This window comes from Sciurus carolinensis, chromosome 12 (genome assembly GCF_902686445.1).
Source record: "Sciurus carolinensis chromosome 12, mSciCar1.2, whole genome shotgun sequence".
Lineage (NCBI taxonomy): Eukaryota > Metazoa > Chordata > Mammalia > Rodentia > Sciuridae > Sciurus > Sciurus carolinensis.
In genome coordinates, this window is record NC_062224.1 from 54,079,356 (window position 1) to 54,106,635 (window position 27,280).

Consider the following 27,280-nt stretch of genomic DNA (forward strand, 5'->3'; position numbering starts at 1 on the left):
TTACATAGGGCAATGATGTTTATTTTTTTTTCCCTTCCCCCCCACCCCTCCCACCCCTCCCACCCCTCTTTTTCCTCTATACAGTCCTTCTTTCCTTCATTCTTACCGCTCTCCTTATCCCTAACCCTAAACCTAACCCTAAACCTAATGCTAACCCCTCCCACCCCCCATTATATGTCCTCATCCGCTTATCAGCGAGATCATTCGTCCTTTAGTTTCTTGAGATTGGCTTATCTCACTTAGCATGATATTCTCCAATTTCGTCCATTTGCCTACAAATGCCATAATTTTATTATTCTTCATTGCAGAGTAATATTCCATTGTATAAATATGCCACACTTTCTTTATCCATTCATCAACTGAAGGGCATCTAGGTTGGTTCCACAATCTGGCTATGGTGAATTGAGCAGCAATGAACATTGATGTGGCTGTATCTCTGTAGTATGCTGATTTTAAGTCCTTTGGGTATAGGCCAAGGAGTGGGATAGCTAGGTCAAATGGTGTTTCCATTCCAAGCTTTCTGAGGAATCTCCACACTGCTTTCCAGAGTGGCTGCACTAATTTGCAACCCCACCAGCAATGTATGAGTGTTCCTTTTTCACCACATCCTCGCCAACACCTATTGTTGCTTGTATTCTTGATAATCGCCATTCTAATTAGGGTGAGATGAAATCTTAGGGTAGTTTTGATTTGCATTTCCCTTATTACTAGGGATGTTGAACATTTCTTCATATATCTGTTGATTACTTGTACATCTTCTTCTGTGAAGTGTCTGTTCATTTCCTTAGACCATTTGTTGATTGGATTATTTGTATTCTTCGTGTAGAGTTTTTTGAGTTCTTTATAGATTCTGGAAATTAGCGCTCTATCTGAGGTATGGTTGGCAAAGATATTCTCCCACTCCGTAGGCTCTCTATTCACATTTCTGATAGTTTCCTTTGCTGAGAGAAAGCTTTTTAGTTTGAATCTATCCCAGTTGTTGATTCTTGCTTTTATTTCTTGTGCTATGGGAGTCCTGTTAAGGAAGTCTGATCCTAAGCCAACAAGTTGAAGATTTGGACCTACTTTTTCTTCTATAAGATGCAGGGTCTCTGGTCTGATTCCGAGGTCCTTGATCCATTTTGAGTTGAGTTTTGTGTAGGGTGAGAGATAGGGGTTTAATTTCATTCTATTGCATATGGTTTTCCAGTTTTCCCAGCACCATTTGTTGAAGAGGCTATCTTTCCTCCATTGCATATTTTTGGAACCTTTGTCTAGTATGAGAAAATTGTATTTATTTGGGTTTGTGTCCATGTCCTCTATTCTGTACCATTGATCTACCTGTCTATTTTGGTACCAGTACCATGCCGTTTTTGTTACTATTGCTTTGTAGTAGAGTTGAAGATCTGGTATTGCAATACCCCCTGCTTCGCTCTTGCTACTGAGGATTGCTTTAGCTATTCTAGGTTTTTTATTCTTCCAGATGAATTTCATAATTGCTTGCTCTATTTCTGCAAGGTACATCATTGGGATTTTAATTGGAATTGCATTGAATCTGTATAGCACTTTAGGTAGTATAGCCATTTTGACAATATTAATTCTGCCTATCCAGGAACATGGGAGATCTTTCCATTTTCTAAGGTTTTCTTGAATTTCTTTCTTTAGTGTTTTGTAGTTCTCATTGTAGAGGTCTTTCACCTCTTTTGTGAGATTGATTCCCAAGTATTTTATTTTTTTTGAGGCTATTGTGAATGGGGTAGTTTTCCTAATTTCTCTTTCTGAAGATTCATCACTTATGTATAAAAATGCGTTGGATTTATGAGCATTGATCTTGTAACCTGCTACTTTACTGAATTCACTTATGAGTTCTAAAAGTTTTCTGGTGGAATTTCCAGGTTCCTCTAAATATATAATCATGTCATCAGCGAACAGGGATAGTTTGAGTTCTTCTTTTCCTATTCGTATCCCTTTAATTTCTTTGGTTTGTCTGATTGCTCTGGCTAGAGTCTCAAGGATGATGTTGAATAGAAGCGGTGAAAGAGGGCATCCCTGCCTTGTTCCAGTTTTTAGGGGGAACGCTTTCAGTTTTTCACCATTTAGAATGATATTAACCATGGGCTTAGCGTAGATTGCCTTTATAATGTTAAGGAATGTTCCCACTACCCCAATTTTTTCTAGTGTTTTGAGCATGAAGGGATGCTGTATATTATCGAATGCTTTTTCTGCATCTATTGAAATAATCATGTGATTCTTAACTTTAAGTCTGTTGATATGGTGAATGACATTTATTGATTTCCGAATGTTGAACCAACCTTGCATCCCTGGGATAAAACCCACTTGATCGTGGTGCACTATCTTTTTAATATATATTTGTATGTGATTTGCTAAAATTTTGTTGAGAATTTTTGCGTCGATGTTCATTAAGGATATTGGTCTGAAATTTTCTTTTCTCGATGTGTCTCTGTCTGGTTTAGGTATCAGGGTGATATTGGCTTCATAGAACGAGTTTGGGAGGGTTCCCTCCTCTTCTATTTCATGGAATAGTTTGAGGAGTATTGGAATGAGCTCTTCTTTAAAGGTTTTGTAGAACTCGGCTGAGAACCCATCTGGTCCTGGACTTTTCTTTGTTGGTAGGCTTTTGATGACCTCTTCTATTTCATTGCTTGAAATTGGTTTATTTAAGTTGTGTATGTCCTCCTCGTTCAGTTTAGGTAATTCATATGTCTCTAGAAATTGGTTGATGTCTTCGAGGTTTTCTGTTTTGTTGGAGTATAGATTTTCGAAATAGCTTCTAATTATGTTTTGTATTTCACTCGTGTCTGTTGTGATGTTTCCTTGTTCATTCCGAATTTTAGTAATTTGAGTTTTCTCTCTCTTTCTCTTTGTTAGTGTGGCTAAGGGTTTATCAATTTTATTTATTTTTTCAAAGAACCAACTATTTATTTTGTTAATTTTTCCAATTGTTTCTTTTGTTTCAATTTCGTTGATTTCGGCTCTGATTTTAACTATTTTCTGTCTTCTACTACTTTTGGTATTGGTCTGCTCTTCTTTTTCTAGCACTTTGAGCTGTAGTGTTAAGTCATTTATTTGTTGATTTCTACTTCTTTTTTTGAATGCACCCCATGAAATAAATCTTCCTCTAAGTACTGCTTTCATAGTGTCCCAGAGATTTTGATATGATGTGTCTTTGTTCTCGTTTACTTCTAAGAATTTTTTTATTTCCCTCCTGATGTCTTCTGTTATCCATTCATCATATAATAGTGTATTATTTAATCTCCAGGTATTGGAGAAGTTTCTGTTTTTTATTCTGTCATTTATTTCTAATTTCAATCCATTATGATCTGATAGAGTACAAGGTAGTATCTCTTTCTTCTTGTATTTGCTAACAGTAGCTTTGTGGCATAAAATATGGTCTATTTTAGAGAAGGATCCATGTGCTGCTGAGAAGAAAGTGTATTCGTTCTTTGTTGGATGGTATATTCTATATATGTCCGCTAAGTCTAAATTGCTGATTGTGTTGTTGAGATCTATAGTTTCTTTATTCAATTTTTGTTTGGACGATCTATCCAGTGGTGAGAGAGGTGTGTTAAAATCGCCTAGTATTATTGTGTTGTGGTCTATTTGATTTCTGGAATTGAGAAGGATTTGTTTGACGTACGTGGATGAGCCAATGTTCGGGGCATAGATATTTATGATTGTTAAGTCTTGCTGATTTATGCTTCCCTTAAGCAGCATGTAATGTCCTTCTTTATCCCTTCTGACTAGTTTTGGTTTGAAGTCCACATTATCTGAAATGAGGATGGATACTCCAGCTTTTTTGCTGTGTCCGTGTGCATGGTATGTTTTTCCCCATCCTTTCACCTTTAGTCTATGGGTGTCTCTTTCTATGAGATGAGTCTCTTGCAGGCAGCATATTGTTGGATTTTTCTTTTTAATCCAATCTGCCAGTCTGTGTCTTTTGATTGATGAATTCAGGCCATTGACATTCAGGGTTATTATTGTGATATGATTTGTATTCCCAGTCAATTGACTCATATTTGTTTTTGACATGATTTGGTTTCTCCTTTATTTGGCTATTCCTTTAGGCTAGTTCCTCCTGTTGCTGATTTGCATCGTTGTTTTTCATCTCTTCCTCATGGAATATTTTGCTGAGAATGTTCTGTAATGCTGGCTTTCTTTTTGTAAATTCCTTTAGCTTTTGTTTATCATGGAAGGATCTTATTTCATCGTCAAATTTGAAGGTAAGTTTTGCTGGGTATAAGATTCTTGGTTGGCATCCGTTTTCTTTCAGGGCTTGGTATATGTTGTTCCAGGCCCTTCTAGCTTTTAGGGTCTGGATTGAAAAATCTGCTGATATTCTTATTGGTTTCCCTCTGAATGTAATTTGATTCTTTTCTCTCGCGGCCTTTAAAATTCTGTCTTTATTTTGTATGTTAGGTATTTTCATAATAATGTACCTTGGTGTGGGTCTGTTGTAATTTTGTATGTTTGGAGTTCTATAAGCCTCTTGTACTTGGTTTTCCATTTCATTCTTCAGATTTGGGAAATTTTCTGTTATTATTTCATTGAATAGATTGTTCATTCCTTTGGTTTGTTTCTCTAAGCCTTCCTCAATCCCAATAATTCTTAAGTTTGGCCTTTTCATGATATCCCATAATTCTTGTAGATTCTGTTCATGATTTCTTACCATCTTTTCTGTTTGGACAACTTTGCTTTCAAGATTAAATAATTTGTCTTCAATGTCTGAGGTTCTGTCTTCCAGGTGTTCTATCCTATTGGTTATGCTTTCTATGGAGTTTTTAACTTGGTTTATTGTTTCCTTCATTTCAAGTATTTCAGTTTGTTTTTTTTTTTTCAGTATCTCTAACTCTTTATTGAAATGATCTCTTGCTTCCCATATTTGGTCTTTTAACTGTTGATTGGTGCGATCATTTAATGCCTGCATTTGCTCTTTCATCTCCTCCTTCAATGCCTGCATTTGCTCTTTCATCTCCTCATTAGCTTCCCTGATTGTTTTAATTACGTACATTCTGAACTCCCTTTCTGACATTCTTCTGCTGTGCTGTCATTGGGTTTTATTGATGTAGTATCTAGGTTTGTTTGGGACATTTTCTTCCCTTGTTTTCTCATATTGGTCAGCTGTCAGTGGGACCCTGAGATATTGCAGTTTTCCGCTATTGGCTTATAGTGTCCTGGTAGATTTCCAGTGTATCACCTCCCAGCCTTCAGTAGCCTGATGTCTTGGAGGAATCTGATAAAGCAGTGCATCCGAAGAAAACTGCCCCTAGCCCCCTACTGGTTCCACGGTTTGGAACTGGTTCTATGCGGAAATGCTCTCACTGTGGGCCTGCACCGTGCAGCTGGCCGTGTGGGAGGAGCCCACTGCCGGAGTGTGGAAGGCTACCTTGGGAAGACTCTAGCTGCCCTGCCCGGCTCCGATAAGCCACCTCTATCTGGGCCTGCCACCCGGGCCGAGCTTTACCCAGTGGGCAGACTCACCTGTGACTCTATTTCAGTCCGAGTCTCTCAATGCCTCCCCTTCTTAACTCCTGTGTTCTGGAGCGACTGGGGGTGCAGTCTCCCTCTAGGCCGCCATCTTGGATCGCCCTGTGAAGATATAGAACATTCTTTTGTCCACAGTGATCTAGTGGTGTTTTCTGGACTTCTTCTGCTGTTAACCCTATGACATTTAGAAAGATACTTCATTGGGCAGTCTTATTCCCAAGAAGCCATATCACTCCCTCCTCTGCTTGGACAGTCAATTACGAGTGAGAATTTGAATATTATAGAAAAACTTGCATAAGGTCTAATGTTGTATATCAACTGTGAATTTTGATAATGTAATTATTAATGTAGTAAACTGTTTGCTATATACTTAACTGGTCAACATTATTGTGTAGTGACATGATTAAAATCACTCAGTGCAACATGTGTCCCCTTTCAATTTGAATTTAAAGTAAAATAGTTCAATTACGTTTTTCTTTTTCTTTTTCTTTTGCAGTGCTGGGAATAGAACCCAGGGCCTCATATATGCTAGGGAAGTTTTCTGCCACTGAGCTACATCCCATCCCTTTTTTATTTTATTTTGAGACTGGATCCCACTAAGTTGCTGAGACTGGACTCAAATTTGCCTTTTTCCTGCCTTAGCCTCCCTGGTAGATGGAGTTACAGATTGTACCACTATGCCCAGTAACTTTACTTCTTTTAGAAGAAGACAGACTTGCAGGTCCATCTTAGAAAATCAAGAACTTTTTTTGACCTTTTTTTTCCTTCCAGCTCTTTTGAAAAATTGCTCATTAATTCACATGTCCAGCTAATTCAGATGAATTCTGTTTTTTCACGTATCTCACTTTAATTTTTTTCATGACACCATCTGTAAAAGAGTTTTTTCTTTACCTTCATATATTAATGAAAGAACTAACCCTTCTTCATATGAGTTTGAAGTGCTAAGGCTGAGGTGATATCTTGATGCTGCCTCTTACCAATGAGCTACAGTGTGAATCCTTGCTTCCCTCTTGGCACTCTGTGCAGTCCACATGCTTCCACGGATGGGCTTATGATATATCAGCTGACCTTGTGAATTCTATAGAAGGCCTCCTGGAAGCATGGGCTGGCTGGAAAGGAAGTTAGGCCGTGATGTGCTCTATTATTATTATTATTGGTGATGGAAGCATTTATAAGAAAACCTTCTCAATTATCTTGTTTTCTCTTTATGTCTCCTTACATATAGGATGCAACCACCCCACCCCACCCCTGGTTGTTTTCTTTTCTGGAGCCCTGTGATATTTTATTTATATTTCCATCATTTGCAGTATCTATGAATCATAATTTTATTTCTTTTTACATACATACCTTCCTGTAGAACCCCATCATTTTAAGACCTTTTGGCACATACTAAATACTTAAATATTTGAATGAATGAATGAAGATCTTTATATTGGAAAAGATTTAAATAGCTACTTAACAGACAAGTGAAAGATTAGAGGGAAGTTTTTTTTTTTATTGTTAGTTCTATTTAGTTATACATGATAGCAGAATGCATTTTGATTCATTGTACGGAGATGGAGTATGACTTTTCATTTCTATGGTTGTAAACAATGTAGAGTCACACCATTCATATAATCATACATGCACATAGGGTAAAGAAGTTTGTCTTATTCCACCATCTTTCCTCCTGCCCCTGTTCCCTCCCCTTCTCTCTTTTCCTAGAAGGAAAGTTTTATGTGTGTGCGCAAACAGTTCCTTGACCAATTTAAAGGTTCAAGTACCAAGTTTTAAAGGTCATTTGATGGCTGTATACAAAATCAAAGAGATAATTAACATGAGTCTTAAAATTCATGGAGGACAAAATCAAACTGTGTAGACATGAATAGGAATGTTATCAATCTTCCCCTCCCCCCTCCCCCCCCAGTGCTGGGGATTGAACCCAGGGTCTTGATGCTTGCAAGGCAAGCACTCTACCAACTGAGCTATATCCCCAGCCCTATCAGTCTTATTTCATCAATGGAAAATCAAATCCCTTACCTTTCTTTGACAATGTCAATGCCCAGAGAGCAAGTGGAACATTGATTTTTAGAAAGGCAATCCAGGTACAGAAAATTCTAGAATAAAAAAAAATGTATGTATGTATGCATATATGTATGTATACATGACTTGGAGTGTAGCTCAGAGGTAGAACACTTGCCTAGTGTGCACAAGGTCCTGGGTTGGATACCCAGTTGTGCAAAAAGAGAAAGAAAGAAATTATATGGAAGGTGATCTGGTAGAAATAAGACAGAAAATTTTTCTGCAGATATCCTAAAAAAAAAAAAAAGTCTGTTTCCATGCTGGCTGGATGAATTGAAACCCACCTTTGCTCTACAAAGGATCTGAATAGATTTTAAATATCTGTGTCTAAAAGGATCACAAAAGGAAATGGATCAACTCAAAGAAATTTAGAACAGAACAATAAAATGAAACAAAGTTAAGCTTGAACACTGAAATCTAAGAAATTCCTACAGTTTATTTAGAGGTGATTGGAAATTTATCATTTAGGTTCAAAGAAGAAGGGGGAATATGAACAATTCTGTATCATTCTCAGTGTCCATGAGAAACACAACTTTGATGGCCTCTAATAACCATTCCCCACAAAAAAATGCTTCTGATGGTCCCTAAGGAAAGAGATTTTGTGTGATGTAATACAATTGTAGTATCATCAACTTGTTTACATGTTTTGTCTACATGTTTTAAAACATGTTCATAGGAATTCTGTGACGGAGGGTGATTTGATAGCGTTCTATCCCTCTGAGCTACTCACTTAATCAAAAGATAAAAGGTACTAGAGTAGATGAACTGTGTTTCCAGCAGAGATTGCGTGTGTGTATGTGTATGTATCTAGGGGCCAGTAAAACTGAATAATTTCTCTTTTGCTAGCTGAATTCTGGGGGTGGATATCTTTTGTTGACAGTGAGGAGCAGATTTATGCTCTTAAATAGATAAGTAAGCAGAACATAGGTGATCCCATTTAGGAAAATTTAAACCCCATTTTCATTTCTTGAGGATGTAGCATATCAGATTAAAAACATACACCATTTATTAGGTGATCCAATCATAAGGAAGGTAAACTGTTTAAGTGAAGTTTAATGAATTTTCTTTCAATTAAATTTATTAGACCTGAGTCAAATTAATGTATACCATTAAACAAGCTGAATTTAATAATTTTACATGTATTTTAAAATTTACATTTAAGTAAATTTTACATTCAGTAAATTTACATTAAGTAAATTTAAGTAAAATGTATTTTTTACTTAAAATGTAAACCTGCTTAAGACCACTTATTTTTAGAAGGTGTAGTTGATATAGTTGAAAGGGGAAATTTTATTTTCCTTTTTTATCAAAGATGTGTATCTTGTTCATTATCTCATTGCTCTCTCTACAAATATGAAACTCATATGCTTTTTTCTTGTGAGTGATGGGCTTATTTTATGATAAAGAAATTACTTCTGAAACTATTAGAATTGTATGTATCCCAGATTTTAGCTTATGCTCAGAATTGTGGGAAGTAACTTTTTAAAAAAATGGAATATTTAAAGTTCTGTCAGGAATTTCTCTTTCCCTTTTTTCTTCATAGTGATTTAAAACACAAAACAGTTTAGTTTCTTAAATTTTAAAAAGGGCGAGTGAAGAAGGTGGCAGTTTTTTTATCGCACTGTTTAGAGCTCTCTCACTGAGTTATTCTCTAAAAAAGAACCATTCTACTGGATGAATATTTAGTGGAGATTGCCTGTCAGTTCCAGAGCTGGGTTTGAGGCAATTCTCAAAGTGCCCCTGGATCCTGGGAGGAGTAGAGGGTTGGTAACAAGCAAATTGGCTTCTATCAGGGGTGGTCACTTTCATCTAGGGACACTGATGAGTGTTAAGACAAAACTGAGTTCTCAAATCTACCTGCGTGGTGATTCTAGTGTGGAGCCAGTTCACTTATTTGTTTCTACCATGCCAACTTTTCTAGGCTACTTTCACCGTAACTTGGGCTTTTCTTTATTCCTTTTTCTTCCTATACTTTCTTTACCCTATTTTTTTCTCTTTTATTCTCTATTATTTTTCTTCTATTTCTTTCTTTTTTTTTTTTGCTTAGTTGTTTTCATTCACTTATACTTTTTTTTGTAGTAGTTAGTCCATGTATCTCTTTGGTTTTAAAATCCCGATACTCTAGATTCCTACATTCCAGCTTCTGATTTTGAAGAGAGCATTTCGAGATATAAATTTCTCTTAAGTGTTTGAACACACAACTTCAAGGAAATGAAGAGAACAGTGCAAGGGATAAAGGGTAGAATGGGAGAATGAATTCCATTTAAGTAAGTATTGGAGTAGAGGAAAACGGGGAATTTGGGTGTAGGTGTTCAGAATGTTTGACGAATGACCTTTCTAATAAGCATTGTTTTCTAAATACATTGTTCCAATAAACTGCACTTGTTCTTATTGACCACCGGACCTCAGAAGTTTGGTTTTGGGGACAGATTACCCAGTCATAGACTATAGAAAAAAAGCTATGAAGCACTATAAGCATTTCTAATGTAAAGAACTACTAGGAGATCCCTTGAGTGTTTTTGTGCTATTGAAATAGAAACAAGAAAATAAATTTTCTTCCATGTGTACAAAACCAGGATTTGTCTTGAATCTATTATTTGGGAGGATTTGGAAATAATGAAAAATAGTAGAAAACAAGATTCTTACAGATTTGGGATTCGCTTTCTTAACTGTTGGCTAGCTTTGATGTTAAAAGTCTTTATTCAAATTTGGTTAACTCTGGTGTTAAATTCTGAGTAGGGAAGGATCTATTTTTGATTGACTAAGTGAAACACAATGTTGTCTGGAAAAATGGTTGTATTTTAAGTTCACTTGTTTATGTTCTCTGTCACCATGACATGTATTGGTGACATGCTGTTCTCAATGGTTTTGTTGTAAAAGAATACTCTTAGCTAAAGTTCAGGAAATAGCCAAAGACAAGGTGTATCTCTGCTGCCTCTTAATAAAGTCCTTACTCTCTTTCCCTACCTAGCTTACCCCACTTTTCATGGTGGCAACTAGTCTTGACCATTCTTTTGATCTTTCACTTATTCTTTTATTCATTTCTATAATTGCTCAGTAAGTATTTTAAGCACCTGCTATGTGCCAGATGTTTGGGAATATGACAGGGGAATAATTCTGACACCAGCCTCTGCTTTCATGGAACTTATGTTCTAGTGGAATATGAGAGATAATGAATAGGCACACCAAGTGAATTATGGAGTATATGATGTGATGGTCCATGTTATGAAGAAAGTAAGGACTGGAAATATGGAGTGTTGAGGGTAAGGGGTTGTTACTCTAAATTGAGTGCTCTGGGAGGCTGGAGCAAAGTCCTGAGGGATCAAGGAAGCAGGGCATGCAGCTATCTTGAAGAAGAATGAGCACTCTGGGCTGTAAAGAAGAGTTGCTGTGGCTTTGGAGGCCTGGTGGAGGGGGCAATCACTGGAATATTAGAGGATGGCAGGCTGGCCAGGGTGGCTGGAACATAGTGAGCAAGGGGAAAAGGCAAAGGAAGTTAAACCTATTCGGTAGCATAGGCAGATCAACCAAGACCCAGGGGTCTGTGATGAGATGGTGATTCTCATCTGACTGCAATGAAACCTTTCAGTGTCACTTAATGGTATGTTATCTGTTTAAATACTAAGTACTTTTAATTTTTCTGTAATATTGTTACATGCATCAGTTACAATGCTGTTAAATTGGGAATGTCAAAATGATTGCGAAAAGCGACTGCTGTACTTTGTGTCCTGTATCTGGTCTACCTGTCAGCCAGGGAGAGCAATGTGATAGGCAAGAGACATAACCTTTAGTCTTCATCCTGCCACCAACTGCTTGTGTTAGGAACCTGGGACTTCTCATCTCTCAAGTACAGAGGATGGGTGAGATGAGTGGTTTTCAGATTCTGATTCATAGAGTGTTGGAACTCCTAAAGGCCCTTTTAATTTTTAAAAATATTTATTTATTTGTTTTTTATACTAGGGATTGAATCTAGGGGCACTTTACCACTGAGCTATATCCCCAGTGCTTTTTACTTTTTATTTTGAAGCAGGACTGCTGAGGTTGGCCTGAAATTTGGAATCCTCCTGCTTCAGCCTTAAAAGTCACTGGGATTACAGGCGTGCATCACCATTCCCAGCTTTATTTTCATTTTTAAGTTTTTAAATTTGCATTCAGGTTTCACTTAAAAGAAAGTACCCCTTAGCTTAAACAAAATGCCCAGTGTGGTTATTTCTTTTGTTTTCCAGTGTGATGAATTTGTAATCTCATAGAATTTCAACTGACAGCATCTTCAGAATCCATGATTACTCAGTGCCCTCTATTGACTGTTATTTATATTCTCTCATTGAAGTCAGGAGGTAATATGTCAACAGATTAGGTTTTTGAGATCCTATCCTTCAAGATTGAGGTGGCTTCCATCTTGAACAAGTTTTAACTAAGTGACTGATATAAATAAAATTCTTAACCAGTACTCCTAGCACAACAGTATAGAGATTAGCACTGAGAAAAATAGTTATGGTTGATGTGCAGAGAAGGACCATTCCAGTTTTTAAAAATAATGACGTGTTTGTCATTATACGTGTTTGTCATTATATATGCTGAATATAGTGTTATCCTCATAATCCATTAATATATTTGGAAGAGAGACTAGATATTTTTAGTACTTGTGGTTAAAGATATATTTTAGTGAAGATTTTAATTTTTTGACTGAAGGTTTTTTTTTTTTTTTTAAGATATTGACTGCTTGCTTCCTTTCCAATCCAGAATCTCAATCTGCTATTTTGGAAACTCTGAAAAAAAGTTCAGATGCTGCCCAGCAGGTAAGGAGATCTTATTAGGATATCAAGTCCTCATTGCTTATTTATCTTAAAATCATGAAAAAGCTCTGTGATTTATCTTCTAATGTGCCCTGCTGGCTAGGTTACCCTTATTTCCCTAAACCTTTAGGGGAACCAGTCAGGCAGAAGGAGATATTTTCTTCCATTTGTATTTTACATGGAAAATCAGCCTTGAAGTGGAACTGAGTACAATCTTTTCAGAAGCTACACCATTTTATATCCAGTCAAAGGGCTGGGCCTAACAACAGCTGTCTCCAGCAGGAAAATCTGGCCACTGTAGGAGACTTCTGGGCTGAGATTGGCCTGGCTGAATAGTTCCATGGATACTTTCTTTAAAAAGTCTTTCAGAGTTTTTCTTAAATCAAATAAGGCTTGTTTCCCCCTCTGGTGCTGGGAGTGGAATTTAGGTCCTTGTCTACGCTAAGTAAGCAATCTACCGCGAGCTACATCCTCAGCCCCTAAGATTTTTAAATTGCTTTAGTGGATAAAATACTGTTTAAATCCATGGAGACTTTTTTTCTGTTACAGAAGAAGCTAAAAGTTTTGTCTTTTTTTTTCTTTCTTGTGCTCAAATGGACTTATTAAAAAAAAAAAAAGGCAAGGAAGGTAATGTTTTTGTGGAACAATAATTGTGGACTACAATTGATATTTTGGATATAAAATCTTTTTTTGTGGGGGGGTAGGGTACTGGAGATTGAACTCGGAGGCACTCAACCACTGAGCCATATCCCCAGCGCTATTTTGTATTTTATTTAGAGGTAGAGTCTCACTGGGTGCTTAGTGCCTCGCTATTGCTGAGGCTGGCTTTGAACTCTCAATCTTCTTGTCTCAGCCTCCCAAGCCACTGGGATTACAGGCAATGCATCCCCACGCCCAGCTTGGATATAAAATCTTTTGTTTAATTTATTTATACTTTTGTCCAAGTATGCTTCTGAAAATAACCTAGTGCTGTTAGAAATCAATAGTAAAGGGGATGTGTGATCTAGCAGAGAAAAAGAGGACTCATACCTGGGTTCTACATGGAGATCTGTTTCTAGTTAGTATGTGATGACATATGTAGAGGATCTGAGACATAGTGCTATTCTCTGAAAAATTAAAGAACTGGTCATCCTTGAAAACTCTTAAAAGCCTAAAAAAAAAAGGATCAGGGGAGTAGAAGAAAGAAGGAGATTGAGAGGGAGGGAGGAAGGATGGGATAAGGGAAAAACAGTGGAATGAATCTGATCTAACTTTCCTGTGTACATATATGAATATACTGCAGTGAATCTCAACATTATGTATATCCACAAGACACTAATTTAAAAATAAAATAAATGTAAGTAAATACCAGAATACACTTCATATGATTCCATTTTACCTTTTCTTCTAGTGTATTATTTATGCTTCTTTTTAATTTGTTAAGGTCTCTTTAGAGTTTACAGTATATTTATACAATTAATCCCAATCTCTTTTCAGATACCTTAGTACACTTCATCTGTGACACAAGTGCTTCATAACCAAGTGCTCCTAGTTTCTCCCTCCTGCCCCTTATGACATTGCTGTCATTTTTTTCATTTAAGCAGTCATTACTACATACACTGTTGCTCTTATCATTTTGAAAAAAAACTTTTATCTCTTAAATCAGTTAAGAATGAGAAAAGTTTTAGCTTTCAGGGAATACAAATCAAAAGTACACCAAGATTTCATCTCACTCCAGCAAGCATCAAGAATGCCAATACCAATAAATGCTGATAAGGAAGAAGGGGAGAAACTCTTACACACTGTTGGTGGGAAGTAAATTAGTATAGTGTCTAAAAAATCAGTGTGGAAGCTTCTCAAAAAGCTAAAGATAGAATTACCATATGATATAGCTAAACCACTCCTTGTTATTTATTGAAGTCAGCATACTTCAGAGATACTTGCATACCCATGTTTATTGCAGCATAATTCACACCAGTCAAATCATGAAAACAGCTTGGCTGTCCATCAGCTGATGAATGGATAAAGAAAACGTTGACTGTATAGGCACACAGGAGTTTTATTCAGCCAGAAAAGAATGAAATTATGTCATTTTAAGAAAAATGGACAGAATTGGAGATTGTAATATTGAGCTAATTAAGTGAGATGCGGAGATAAAAGTAGGGTGTTTTCTTCCATTATCCTGAAGCTAGAGAGGAAGAATTAAGGACTCTATGAAAGTAGAAGGGAGACCATTAGGGTAAAGGAAGGGGACTAAAGGGAGCAAGGAGGGAAGTGTGGGGGAGAAAACATGGAGTGAAATTTGTTATGTTTTGTGTATGTATGGGTATGCCACAATGAAACCCACCTTTCTGTATTATTAATATGCACCAATAAAACAGAGTGCTCACTTCTCTAGAATATCCTATTTTTACTATGATTACTTTGCATTTTGAAATCTTTGATAATTTGTGTATATTTTTGGATAAATAATAGAGGCACGCACTTAAAATCTAAAAAGAATTTTAAGAAGAAATTTTATCTTTCATTTATTTTTTAATTTTTTTACTTATTCTAATTAGTTATATATGACAGTGGAATGCATTTTGATACAATCATACATAGAGTATAATTTCTCATTTTTCTGATTGTACATATTGTAGGATCACATCAATCATGCATTCATGTATGTACATGAGGTAATAATGTCTGTTTTACTCTACTCTTCTTTCTACTCCCATATCCCTTCTCCTCCCTTCACTCCCATCTATCTAATCTAAAGTAACTATTCTTCCCTACTGCTCCCCCCTGCTTATTGTATCCACGTATCAGAGAAAACATTTGACCTTTGGTTTTTTGGGTTTGGCTTATTTTGCTTAGCATGAGATTCTCCAACTGCATCCATTTACCAGCAAATGCCATAATTTCATTCTTATTTGAAGCTGAGTAATATTCCATTGTGTGTGTGTGTGTACACATGTATATACACACAACATTTTCTTTATCTGTTTATCTGTTGAAGGGCACCTAGGTTAGTTCCATAGTTTAGCTTTCTTCAATAGTTTTTTCTTTATGTAGATTTAAGTTTCAATCTATAATATTTATCATTTTCCTTTTCTCTTTTATTCCTGAAAGGCAGGTCCCCTATCAACCAATTCCCCCAATTTTGGAATATCTGAGAAAATCCTTTTTTTGTCTCAATTTTTTAAAGATAATTTCACAGAATATAGAGTTATAGGTTGGTTTTTCCTTTCAACAGTTGACATACATGACTCCCCTTTCTCTTTACTTAAATGAATTCCATTGAGAAGTTCAATGTAATATGTGTACTTTGTTCTCTTTAGGTAATATCCCTCTTCCACCTGGCTTTTTCAGAGTTATTTCTTTATCTTTGGTTTTCTCACTTTGGAATGTGTGTCTGGTATAGCCGTTTTAACTATTTGTCCTATTTGGTGTTTTCTGTTTCTGTGGTTCCATCTATTAGTTTGCCAAGGCTGCCATGACAAAATATCACAAACTGTAATTTTAACAACAGAAATTTGTTCTCTAACAAATAAATGGCAAGCTAGCAATTTTCTGCAATCTATAAATTCAAGAACAATCTATTTGCAGGGTTGTCTTTCTCCTTGACTTTCAGAAGGCCGGATTCTCATTGCATCCTCTCATGGCCTTTCCTGTGTATAGGTGTGTACCTGGCATCTCTTTTCCTTCTTTATTTTTTTTTCAGACTGCCTTTTGATTCATTGTACACAAATGGGATACATCATTTCCTTTCTATGGTTGTGCACTATGTAGACTCATACCATTTGTGTAATCATACATACATGTACATAGGGGAATGATGTCTGTCTCATTTCACCATTTTTCATACCCCCTCCCTCATTTCCCTCTATCTAATCTAAAGTTCCTCCATTCTTCTTATAACAACACAAGTCATATTGGACTAGGGCCTCACTCTAACCTTAAGTGCCTTTTTAATGGCTTTATTGCCGAGTAGAATTAAATTCTAAGGTTTCAACATATAAATTTAGGGGGAGGGATACAATTCAGTTCATGTTTCTGTCATTGATTTGGGGAAATGTTAAGTCATTGCTTCAAATGTTTTTGTTTCTTTTTCTGGTATTCTCATTACATGTATTTATACCTTCTGTAATTTTCTCACAATTCTTAGATATTCTGTTACCTTGTCTGCTTCTCTCTCTCTCATTCCTTTTTCTCTTTCCATTTCAGTTTTGGAAATTTCTATTGACATATGTCTAGTCTCCAATAATTCTTTCTTCAATCATGCACCATCTGTCAATTGGTACATCAAAAGTATTCTTAATTTTCTGTTACAATAATTTCAAATATTTTTTATATTTTATTGTTTTTTTTCTTAGAGTTTCCATTTCTCCAATTTCAGTATTCACCTGTTCTTGCGTGTTACTTACGTGTTCTATGAGAAACCTCAGTATTTGAGTCATAGTTGTTTTTTAGTTCTGTCTGATAATTCTCAAAATTCTTCCATATCTCAGTATGGTTTTCAAGTTTGTTCTGTCTGTTGGAACTGTAGTTCTTTTTTTTTTCTTTTAGTATGCATTGTAACTTTCTGTTGAAAGCAGGACATGATGTACTGCACAGAAGAAACAAAGTATATAGGTCATCTGTGTGAAATTTTATGTTTTTCTGGCTAGCAGTCAGCTGTCACTAGAGGTTTCAAATGCTAACATTGCATTGGTGTCCTTGTTTAGCTCCCTTCTCCCCTATTTTCTTTGGGTTTTCCTAGAAAATTCTCCTTAAATAAAGTCTGCAATGGTTGGTACTTTAAGTTACATTCATCTATAGAAACTCCACCAATATGTTGGTAGGGTTTCGGTGAAGGGGGGATGTATTGTACAATCCTGTAATAAAGACTAGGTGTCATAGCCAGTGCTTGACCCTAGGCGGTGATCTTCACATGTGTTTCTTGAGTTTGGGGAACTTTTTTCCCACCTAGGTGCAATAAAAGATTAGAGGAGATTGCACTTGGATATTTCCCTCCCACCAGCTCTAATACAGTCTCAATCTATAAGGCTCAGTTATTCAGTTTCCCTGGAGGCAGGCTTTCTAAACAACAGAATGTTCTGGGCATGTTTCAAAATGTTACTTTTTGCCCCTCTCCTTATTGGAAACATGAGAGAATTTTCTCAGATCCTAACTTTGAAAACCTATGGGCTCTTGGAGATAAAAGTCACAAAGTCACAAGTTGGTAGTTCACTGCCCCCCAGGGCTGTTCCCATCCCAGCAAAAGAGTTTTTAGATGCTCAAATTTGTCCACATTGAGCCTCCTGATAGCCTTCTGATATTAGCCAGTTGAAGCTTCCTATTCTAGCACCGGTTTCCCCAAAGGTTTCTGTTCCTCTAAATGGTGATTCTCTATATGCCTGTCCATCTCTCCAATCATGGGGTCATTGGTTTGTCCCCTGACCTTAATCCTCTGAAGAATAGATCTGAACAAGTGGTTGGTTTTTACTTTGTTCAGCTCTTCTTTTCTCTTGTGAGGGTGGAGGGCAATGACCACTTCCAGATTCCCTGCTTGCTATATCAGACACCCCAGGACAGCAGATTCTTGCCAGAGAAAGAAGGATTAACAAAGTTCATCTGAGCAAGTTGTTCGTATTTGCTTTCTGGTTTCTGCTTTTGTTTTTTACTTTTTAAATATATTTCATCCTGAGACAGTCCCTGAATCAAGATCTCAGAGTAATGGGGACACCTGAAGTGTGTTATTTCTCCTCCGTGTTTCTCCCTGAACTTGGGGAGTGTCTGAAATTCAGCCATTGCATCATGGGAAACCTTTCTTGACAGGTCAATATTTTACCATTAGTTTCCTGTAGCTTTGAGCTGCCCTGTAACAGGCAGAGAAACCTGGCATTCTCAATCGGAAGTACCAGGAAGTAATAAAAGGGCAGAGAAGTAAAACATAAGTGTTCTTCTAGGCAGAATTCTAGGAAGTGTGGCCTGCTTTTAAACTCTCCATGTGTTCTATCATCAACCTGAAAAAAACATATTTAGTATATTAATATTCTAACATTTTTCCTAAAGTTAACATGATCAATACATGTTTCTAAATTGGAACAAGACCAGAGGTAGATTCAGGAATAAAAATAAAACATTTTGTCTTTCCAGAAAATAACCTCACAACTTGTGTAAATAATGGACTTCCATATCTCTCAATAAAAAGGAAAAGTGTTATTTATTGTATTATTTTGGATTACTATAATTATAAAGCAAAGCATTGGTATTATAATTTGTTCTATAAAATAAATATTCACCATGAACTAATCTCAATGAAAATAAACAATAAACTACGTCCTTAAAAAATAAAATACACATAATACGCACTCATTGTCTAAGACATTCATTAGAAGGAATCATATATGTCATTATTCTAAAAATCCATATTATAGTCCCAATTATTCTCCTTCATTATTTTAAGGTTTTGTCATTTCTAAACACAAATGAGATGAGATATACAGATCATGAAAGGTTTGACTTTTACTTATTTATGCAAAGATTAAAATACTTGATCTTTCTTACTCAAATATTTACGTTAGTATACATATGTATATGGATATTGCATATGAATATAAATTATTTTATGTATACTTGTGTCATGCCTATGTACAGTTTACAAAGAGCTATCCAAATGGAAATTTAAATATTCCTAAATGTGATATAAATTAAGACCATATTGATATGTTTGGAATATATTCCTAGTTCATAAACTCAATCTCTGGAGACACTCTGTTTTACTGAAGGTAGCTTAGAAGTTAACTGAACCACCAGCTTGGAATGCCTTGCTGCTTATCCCTCCATGTGCACAGTGGAGTGCCTGAGGTTAATGCCTAATGACCTTGGCTAATGATTTCTGATTTAGCTCCTTCCTTCCTTTCCTCTTGAGTATGCAGATATGTATTGTTTTCCATAAGTCAGTCTATCAGCAAAGATATGAAAAGACAAAAACTACTTGCTATTTCATAGCAAAAATGGATATTTAGCTCTTATGTGTTAGTAGTGTCTGTATTATGTTTTACCTTTATGTTATTTTTTACTTATATATTAAGCAGGAAAAAGTAATCCTTTAGTGGAACCATTTCTCACATAGTATACTTATGTGTATTGTTTAGAAAGTAAGGGAAAGCTTCAGCAAAAGGAGAGAGTTTAGAGTGAATAAGACAACCAGTGCATCTGGCACAGATGTTTGACCTCTTGCCCGGGACAGAGAGGAATGAGCAAAAGATTCTTAATCGGCTGTACTGTTTGGGTGATATTTTTCATCCAGGCTGTAATTTAGAGCTGAGTTTCAAGCACTTCTCATTATGGCATATTTAGGTAGGGGGAGAGACTTTATCTGATGGTGACTAAATTTTATGTAGAAAAGAAAGAATTTAGTAGTAACAATAAAGGGATACATACAGGAAAATTAAGGAATAGCAGTGTGATTATATGAGGAAACAGATGGATCTGTTTCAGAAAGGGAAATGGGAATGAGTCACATTTGTATTGTGTATTTGTTATTTTCATATGAAATTATTGGAAGCTTATAGTCCAGGAGTGCCATTTACTCAAATATGCTTCATTACACTTTATGGGATTAACCAAACAATTTATAACAAACTAAAGTGATGAGGATTTCACATTAGTCGTGAGCATCAGCCTCTGAAGATCAGAAAATTACTGGAACCCCTGGATCCTGACCAAGGGCACTTACAATTTTATGACAGTACCAAGTGCTACATGAATGTTCTTGGGAACATATGAATTAGAGGCCTCAGTACATCTCTTTCAGCAAGCTAATTTCAGTTCATGTATTCCAAATCTGAGTATAACCTTTTTGCTTCATATTTTCCCATATAAACTGAAGGAAACACTTGCATCATTTGGAAACCCTTTGGATCATTTTCAGACTGCTTTGTGGGCTTGCTTTGAGAATTATGGATTTGGGGGTGTTTGGAATAATAACTTTTCCAGCCCCAATTCCCTGGTAAACCAAGTATTCCTACTTTTCTTGTGAATTACTGAACCAGCTAAGTATGTGCCTTTTTCAAGTTACAAAGGAAATAATTCTAGTGATCCCAAGTGAGGAAGAAGTTATTTTGGCATCTGGATTAGGATGAAAACATTCTGATAGAAGGCTTTGAAGGTGTCAATGTACAAGAAAAACTCCCCTTTATATTACTGTCAGCTAAAGAAGTACAGGAAGTTTATTAATTTATTTATGTAGGCAAATAACTACAGGAAGCATATTTATCTCAAAGTTTATCAAAGAAAAAGAGCTAATCATGGTAGCCATGATAAGAACAAAAACTGGGACTGGGGAGATAACTCAGTTGGTAGAGTGCTTACCTTGCAAGCACAAGGCCCTGGGTTCAACCCCCAGCACCGCAAAAAAAAAGAAAAAAAAAAAAAAAAAAGAACAAAAACTGTTCTCACTTCTTAGAAAGGTTTTTTTTGAAGGCTGCATTCAAGCTCAAGTGATTTGCCAAATAAGTTTTCTTCAATTAAAATCTGCTTAAAGAGCAAAAATCACAGATCAGAGTTTATCTTTTCCTTGAGTAAAGAGAAACCAGGGTAATTTTAATATTTCTTTCTCTACATTTTTACAAAAGAGAAATTTGTATGATTTTATGTCACATTAAACAAGGAAGAATCAACTTGAGGACTTCTGGCCAGGTTTTGTTTTTGTGGGTTTTTGTTTTGCTTTGTTTTGCTTTTGTTTATTTGTTTCTGTAGTTGTAGCAACTGCAGGTACTAAAACTCTCCCATGTCAATATCATGGTTAACCCTGACTTCCTCCAGCCCCAGGAGATGAGAGCTGAAAGGAATCTGAGTGGTCATCCAGTTTTGCCATCTCAGGTAAAGGTGAGGCAGCTAGAAGAGTGCCCAGGATCTGCAGCCACACCAAAACCTTGCCTGTCATTATTGGCCAGGTTTAACCCTGACTAGTTAGATAAGTAGGAAGACATCTGATTCCCTACTTACCTGTCAATAAAGATTTCCTATGACTTATTCTTAAATGGTTGCAACTTTTCTCAGGGTATTAAGTATACCAAATGTATTACACTATGGCATTTTCCCAGCATTGGTACAGAACAGATTCTGTCAAGCTGTGTTTTATGTGATTAACCTGGGAAATGCTTTCTTGCTAAGTTTGAGGTGCCAGGTTCTTGTTAAAGAAGTTTCTCTTTGAGCCAAGAAATATTTTTCTAAGGCAGTCCAGTGTCCTGCTGTTGCTTTCTGGTTTCTTTGTGAAGCTTTGGACAGCTCCCAGCTGTTATAATAGAAGTATACAGTGATAGCACCTTGTGCTCCAAAAATCACACTGTGCTATTCCTCAAGTTTCAGTATTAATGCAATACCTCAGGCTGGAGTCCCTGGAGGGTGAAGCAAAGGGCAAGGTAACAAAGAATTCTTAGACATATCCTGTTTTAGACAAGTTTTGCTAGCTTGGGGAGAACAATGGCTCTGTGTAGGTTAGAGAAGATCCTAGAGTTTCTCTGCCCAGGCAACTCTTCTCATTCTCAGTTCAAATCATCAGATGAAATACAGGGGTTAAGATGTGCCAAGAAAGACTCCTGGAAATGGAAGGACCAGGGCATTGCTTTGCAATAGCTGAGTGCACTTACAAAGGTAAATGCTGTCCAAAGACTGGTGCAGTATCCTGAGAGGGCATTCAAGGGGCTATCTGTGCAAGCTCTCCCAGTAAAAGTGTCATGAGACTTATGAGGAGCTATCAAACTGAATAGTTCCCACAGTCTCTTTCCAAAGTAAGCAGCACAGCTTTGGGTGAACTTCATAGGAATGTCCCAAGAGATCCCAGCTTCTATCTAGTATTTCTATTCTTCAGGCCATTGTAGTGAGCATATGACCAGAAGTCTTCCCTACTGAAACTTGAGTAGCAGTATAGGTGATAGGACCATGCAAAGGCTCAGAAAGAGCCTGCTAAATTAATATCTCAAGATTCAAAGTCTAAGCTGGCATGTTCTCTGATTAATTTGACATCATAATTCTGCCAATATACCTCTACAAATACTGAGGGAGCATCTAGTGGTGTATAAAGCTTTGTGCTCATGAATTGGCAGAAGCAAAGAGAAATATGATCCCTGGTCCATGTTATCTTAATAGTCAAGGAGAGAAAAGAGACAGGGTCCCAAAACAGACTTTACCCTTCAAGATTTCTCCAGCCTGACGACCCTCCCCTCCAGGACAGACATCAACTCAGGACTTGAACTTTACACTCCACTGGGTTCCTGGAATGCATTGTATTTTCTCATTCCATCTGCAAAATGCACCATGAAGAGTGTGAGTTTGGGAATCAAACCATCGGCACTTCTTATGTTGGCTCAACATTTAATAGCTGTGACCTTTTGTAAATGTCTTAGCTTTCTTTTTTTTTAATTTTATTTATTTATTTTTTTAAATTGTATACAAATGGGATACATGTTGTTTCTCTATTTGTACATAGAGTCAAGGCATACCATTTGTGTAATCATATGTTTACATAGGGCAATGATGTTTATTTTTTTTCCCTTCCCCCCCACCCCTCCCACCCCTCTTTTCCCTCTATACAGTCCTTCTTTCCTTCATTCTTACCGCTCTCCTTATCCCTAACCCTAAACCTAACCCTAAACCTAATGCTAACCCCTCCCACCCCCATTATATGTCCTCATCCACTTATCAGCGAGATCATTCGTCCTTTAGTTTTTTGAGATTGGCTTATCTCACTTAGCATGATATTCTCCAATTTCGTCCATTTGCCTACAAATGCCATAATTTTATCATGTCTTAGCTTTCTTGAGCTTCAGTTCCTGCATCTATAAAACTGGTTCTTAAACTCAGATCCCATTTCACAGCCAACAGAACATCAGTCATGCATGACTACATAATCAATACATTCCTTCCTTTCTCATTCTTCCCACTCCTCACAGATTGCTGGTTCTTTCTGGTCCTACTATTCTCTTTATATAAGGTATTTCAAAATCTTCATTTGTAACAAAGAACTCTTTTACACGGTCTTCATTATGTTTGACATATATCATGTTAACAGAGCAGAAAGATAAGAAAATGAGGGTTAATGTTTTAGTTATTGCTGGATTCATGAACATAAGTATTTTTAAGGCTTTCAACAAAAATGTGGCAAGCACCAATGAACACACAGTTCTGTGGCAACAGTCTCAAGTGGATTTCAATTTGCAAATCATGTTACTCTTGTCTTGGATATCTTCATTGGTTTCCCTGGAAACTATAAACATTATAGTTTATATATATTATTATTCTAATAATGTCCCACATTATCCAGCCTCTTTGACTAGTGGTCAATATTCTGTGTTAGGCAATGAATATAAACTTTTCCAGGACTTCTTTAACCAGCCTGTATTTACCTGCTGAACCCGAATTAGAGAAAATGTGCTCTCATAGAACACTTTTTCTAAAATTTAAATTTCTATTTCTTAAACCCTCTAGGCAATATGAGAGAAACCATAAGAGAATAAATACTATTCTTTTATTCAAATAAAAATACTCTCAATTTGTGACCATAAATCATTAGATTCATTCCAAAATTACAGAAGAAAATAAGTTTTTTGTTTTCTGTTTTTTTTTTTTTTGGTATGTGTGTGTGTGTGTGTGTGTGTGTTGAACAAGAGTTGCTACAGTTGGACCCCCCACCCCCTGCAAATAAAAAAGCAACAAAGCACACTTGAAGAAATGTCAAGTCTGGGAGTTTAGTAATAAAGCACTTGCCTGGCATGCCCAACCACACATCCTCATAACCACAAGGAGAGAGAAAAGAAAGAAAAAGAAACGTCAAAGCTATGCACCTCTGCTGGACCTGATTCTTCCTGGGAGAAGATAATACATTGCTTACTTTTAATTCAGGAATTACTTTAATTTAAAAAAATCAATGGACTCCATTCCATTTCTTTCCTCCCATCAAGAGGGAATGACTTGTATTATTGAAACTAAGGGAAGCTAAACACTTGGAGTTTGCTTACCTGAAATGAAGATAAGGATTCAGAGTGGTATCAAATGTCATCTTTGTAATTAAAAGATAAATGTTGCATGATCTTTGACTTACAATGGCAAGATTACCATTGCTATGAGAAAGATTACTAGAACAGTTAGTTCTGTCCACTAGCATTATTTATTTTTAGTATATAATTAGCCTATTGTTGATCGAAACATTTTTTTTTCTTTTTCATAAGTAGATCCCTGCCATCCACTGAGGAAGCCATTATTTACATGTGACTTTTTAAGCATAAATGTAAATTAAATTAAATTGAATTAAACTTCAACTCTTACTCTCCTTGTCACATTTCAGGTGCTTTCTAACCACATGTAGCTAGTGGTGACCATAATGGACAGCACAGAATACTACATTTCCATCAGCACAGAAAATTCTACCAAACAGCACTGATGAGAAAATATTCTGACCCAATTTGGTCTGTTTCCTCTGCTTTTAGACCCAGTTGATTCTTTTTTGCATATCTTAAGTTGTTCTTATCACTCTCCAAATCTATGCAGCATGGGCCTCCTTACTTTAGTGTTTCCCTTGTTGCTATTTTCAGAAAGTTTCCACTTGCATTTGCAATAAAGTTTGCTCTCATTTGCAATAAAGCTGTTTCTTGCATTTTTATTATAAAAATTTTATACCCTGTGGACAATTTGCAAAGTATGAAAAGTAAGCACAGGATAATATTATAAAACCTAAACCCCTCACCAAGAATGTTTAGCACTCCTGACATTATATTATATTGCATTTTGCTGTTTTTTAAATACATAGGCATATTTTTAAAAATAGTTTTTGTTCCTTTTTGGACATTATGTTATCACTAATGTCATTTAATTCTCTTCAAAAGTATTATTGTATAAAAGTCAATCATTTAGATATTTGCTAGGATATTTAGCTTTTTTCTCCAGTTTCTCCCTATTATAAACACAGTCATAAAGGATAAGCTTGGACCCAACTATTGAATGTATAAGAATTTTATCTTCTAAGATAAATATCTTGAAGTGAAATTGCTAATTCCAAAGCTGTGAATATTTTTAAATCATATAATTGATTTTAAAGAAATAAATATCTATTTTTTTTATTTATTTTTTTACGTTTACATAGGGTAATGATGTTTATTATATTTTTCCCCCTCCCCCCCACCCCTCCCACCCCTCCACCCCTCTTTTCCCTCTACACAGTCCTTCTTTCCTTCATTCTTACTGCTCTCCTTGGCCTAACTCTAAACCTAACCCTAAACCTAATGCTAGCCCGTCCCACCCCCCATTATATGTCCTCATCCGCTTATCAGCGAGATCATTCGTCCTTTAGTTTTTTGAGATTGGCTTATCTCACTTAGCATGATATTCTCCAATTTCGACCATTTGCCTACAAATGCCATAATTTTATCATTCTTCATTGCGGAGTAATATTCCATTGTATAAATATGCCACAGTTTCTTTATCCATTCATCAACTGAAGGGCATCTAGGTTGGTTCCACAATCTGGCTATGGTGAATTGAGCAGCAATGAACATTGATGTGGCTGTATCTCTGTAGTATGCTGATTTTAAGTCCTTTGGGTATAGGCCAAGGAGTGGGATAGCTGGGTCAAATGGTGTTTCCATTCCAAGCTTTCTGAGGAATCTCCACACTGCTTTCCAGAGTGGTTGCACTAATTTGCAACCCCACCAGCAATGTATGAGTGTTCCTTTTTCACCACATCCTCGCCAACACCTATTGTTGCTTGTATTCTTGATAATCGCCATTCTAATTGGGGTGAGATGAAATCTTAGGGTAGTTTTGATTTGCATTTCCCTTATTACTAGGGATGTTGAACATTTTTTCATATATCTGGTGATTACTTGTACATCTTCTTCTGTGAAGTGTCTGTTCATTTCCTTAGCCCATTTGTTGATTGGATTATTTGTATTCTTCGTGTAGAGTTTTTTGAGTTCTTTATAGATTCTGGAAATTAGCGCTCTATCTGAGGTATGGTTGGCAAAGATATTCTCCCACTCTGTAGGCTCTCTCTTCACATTTCTGATAGTTTCCTTTGCTGAGAGAAAGCTTTTTAGTTTGAATCTATCCCAGTTGTTTATTCTTGCTTTTATTTCTTGTGCTATGGGAGTCCTGTTAAGGAAATCTGATCCTGAGCCAACAAGTTGAAGATTTGGACCTACTTTTTCTTCTATAAGATGCAGGGTCTCTGGTCTGATTCCGAGGTCCTTGATCCATTTTGAGTTGAGTTTTGTGTAGGGTGAGAGATAGGGGTTTAGTTTCATTCTATTGCATATAGTTTTCCACTTTTCCCAGCACCATTTGTTGAAGAGGCTATCTTTTCTCCATTGCATATTGTTGGAACCTTTGTCTAGTATGAGAAAATTGTATTTATTTGGGTTTGTGTCCATGTCCTCTATTCTGTACCATTGATCTACCTGTCTATTTTGGTACCAATACCATGCCGTTTTTGTTACTATTGCTTTGTAGTAGAGTTGAAGATCTGGTATTGCAATACCCCCTGCTTCGCTCTTGCTACTGAGGATTGCTTTAGCTATTCTAGGTTTTTTATTCTTCCAGATGAATTTCATAATTGCTTGCTCTATTTCTGCGAGGTACATCATTGGGATTTTAATTGGAATTGCATTGAATCTGTATAGAACTTTAGGTAGTATAGCCATTTTGACGATATTAATTCTGCCTATCCAGGAACATGGGAGATCTTTCCATCTTCTAAGGTTTTCTTGAATTTCTTTCTTTAGTGTTCTGTAGTTCTCATTGTAGAGGTCTTTCACCTCTTTTGTGAGATTGATTCCCAAGTATTTTATTTTTTTCGATGCTATTGTGAATGGGGTAGTTTTCCTAATTTCTCTTTCTGAAGATTCATCACTTATGTATAAAAATGCATTGGATTTATGAGCATTGATCTTGTAACCTGCTACTTTACTGAATTCACTTATGAGTTCTAAAAGTTT

The 27,280-nt window shown here is 36.3% G+C and overlaps 1 protein-coding gene across 1 annotated transcript in view; it reads left to right on the top strand.

Moving 5' to 3' along the window:
* The window catches only part of LOC124961663 (formin-2-like), a 214,503-nt gene that overhangs the window by 110,501 nt on the left and 76,722 nt on the right, over nucleotides 1-27,280 (top strand). The window contains 1 exon segment of the mRNA XM_047520536.1: nucleotides 12,258-12,344. Coding sequence (XP_047376492.1) covers nucleotides 12,258-12,344 — 87 coding nt within the window.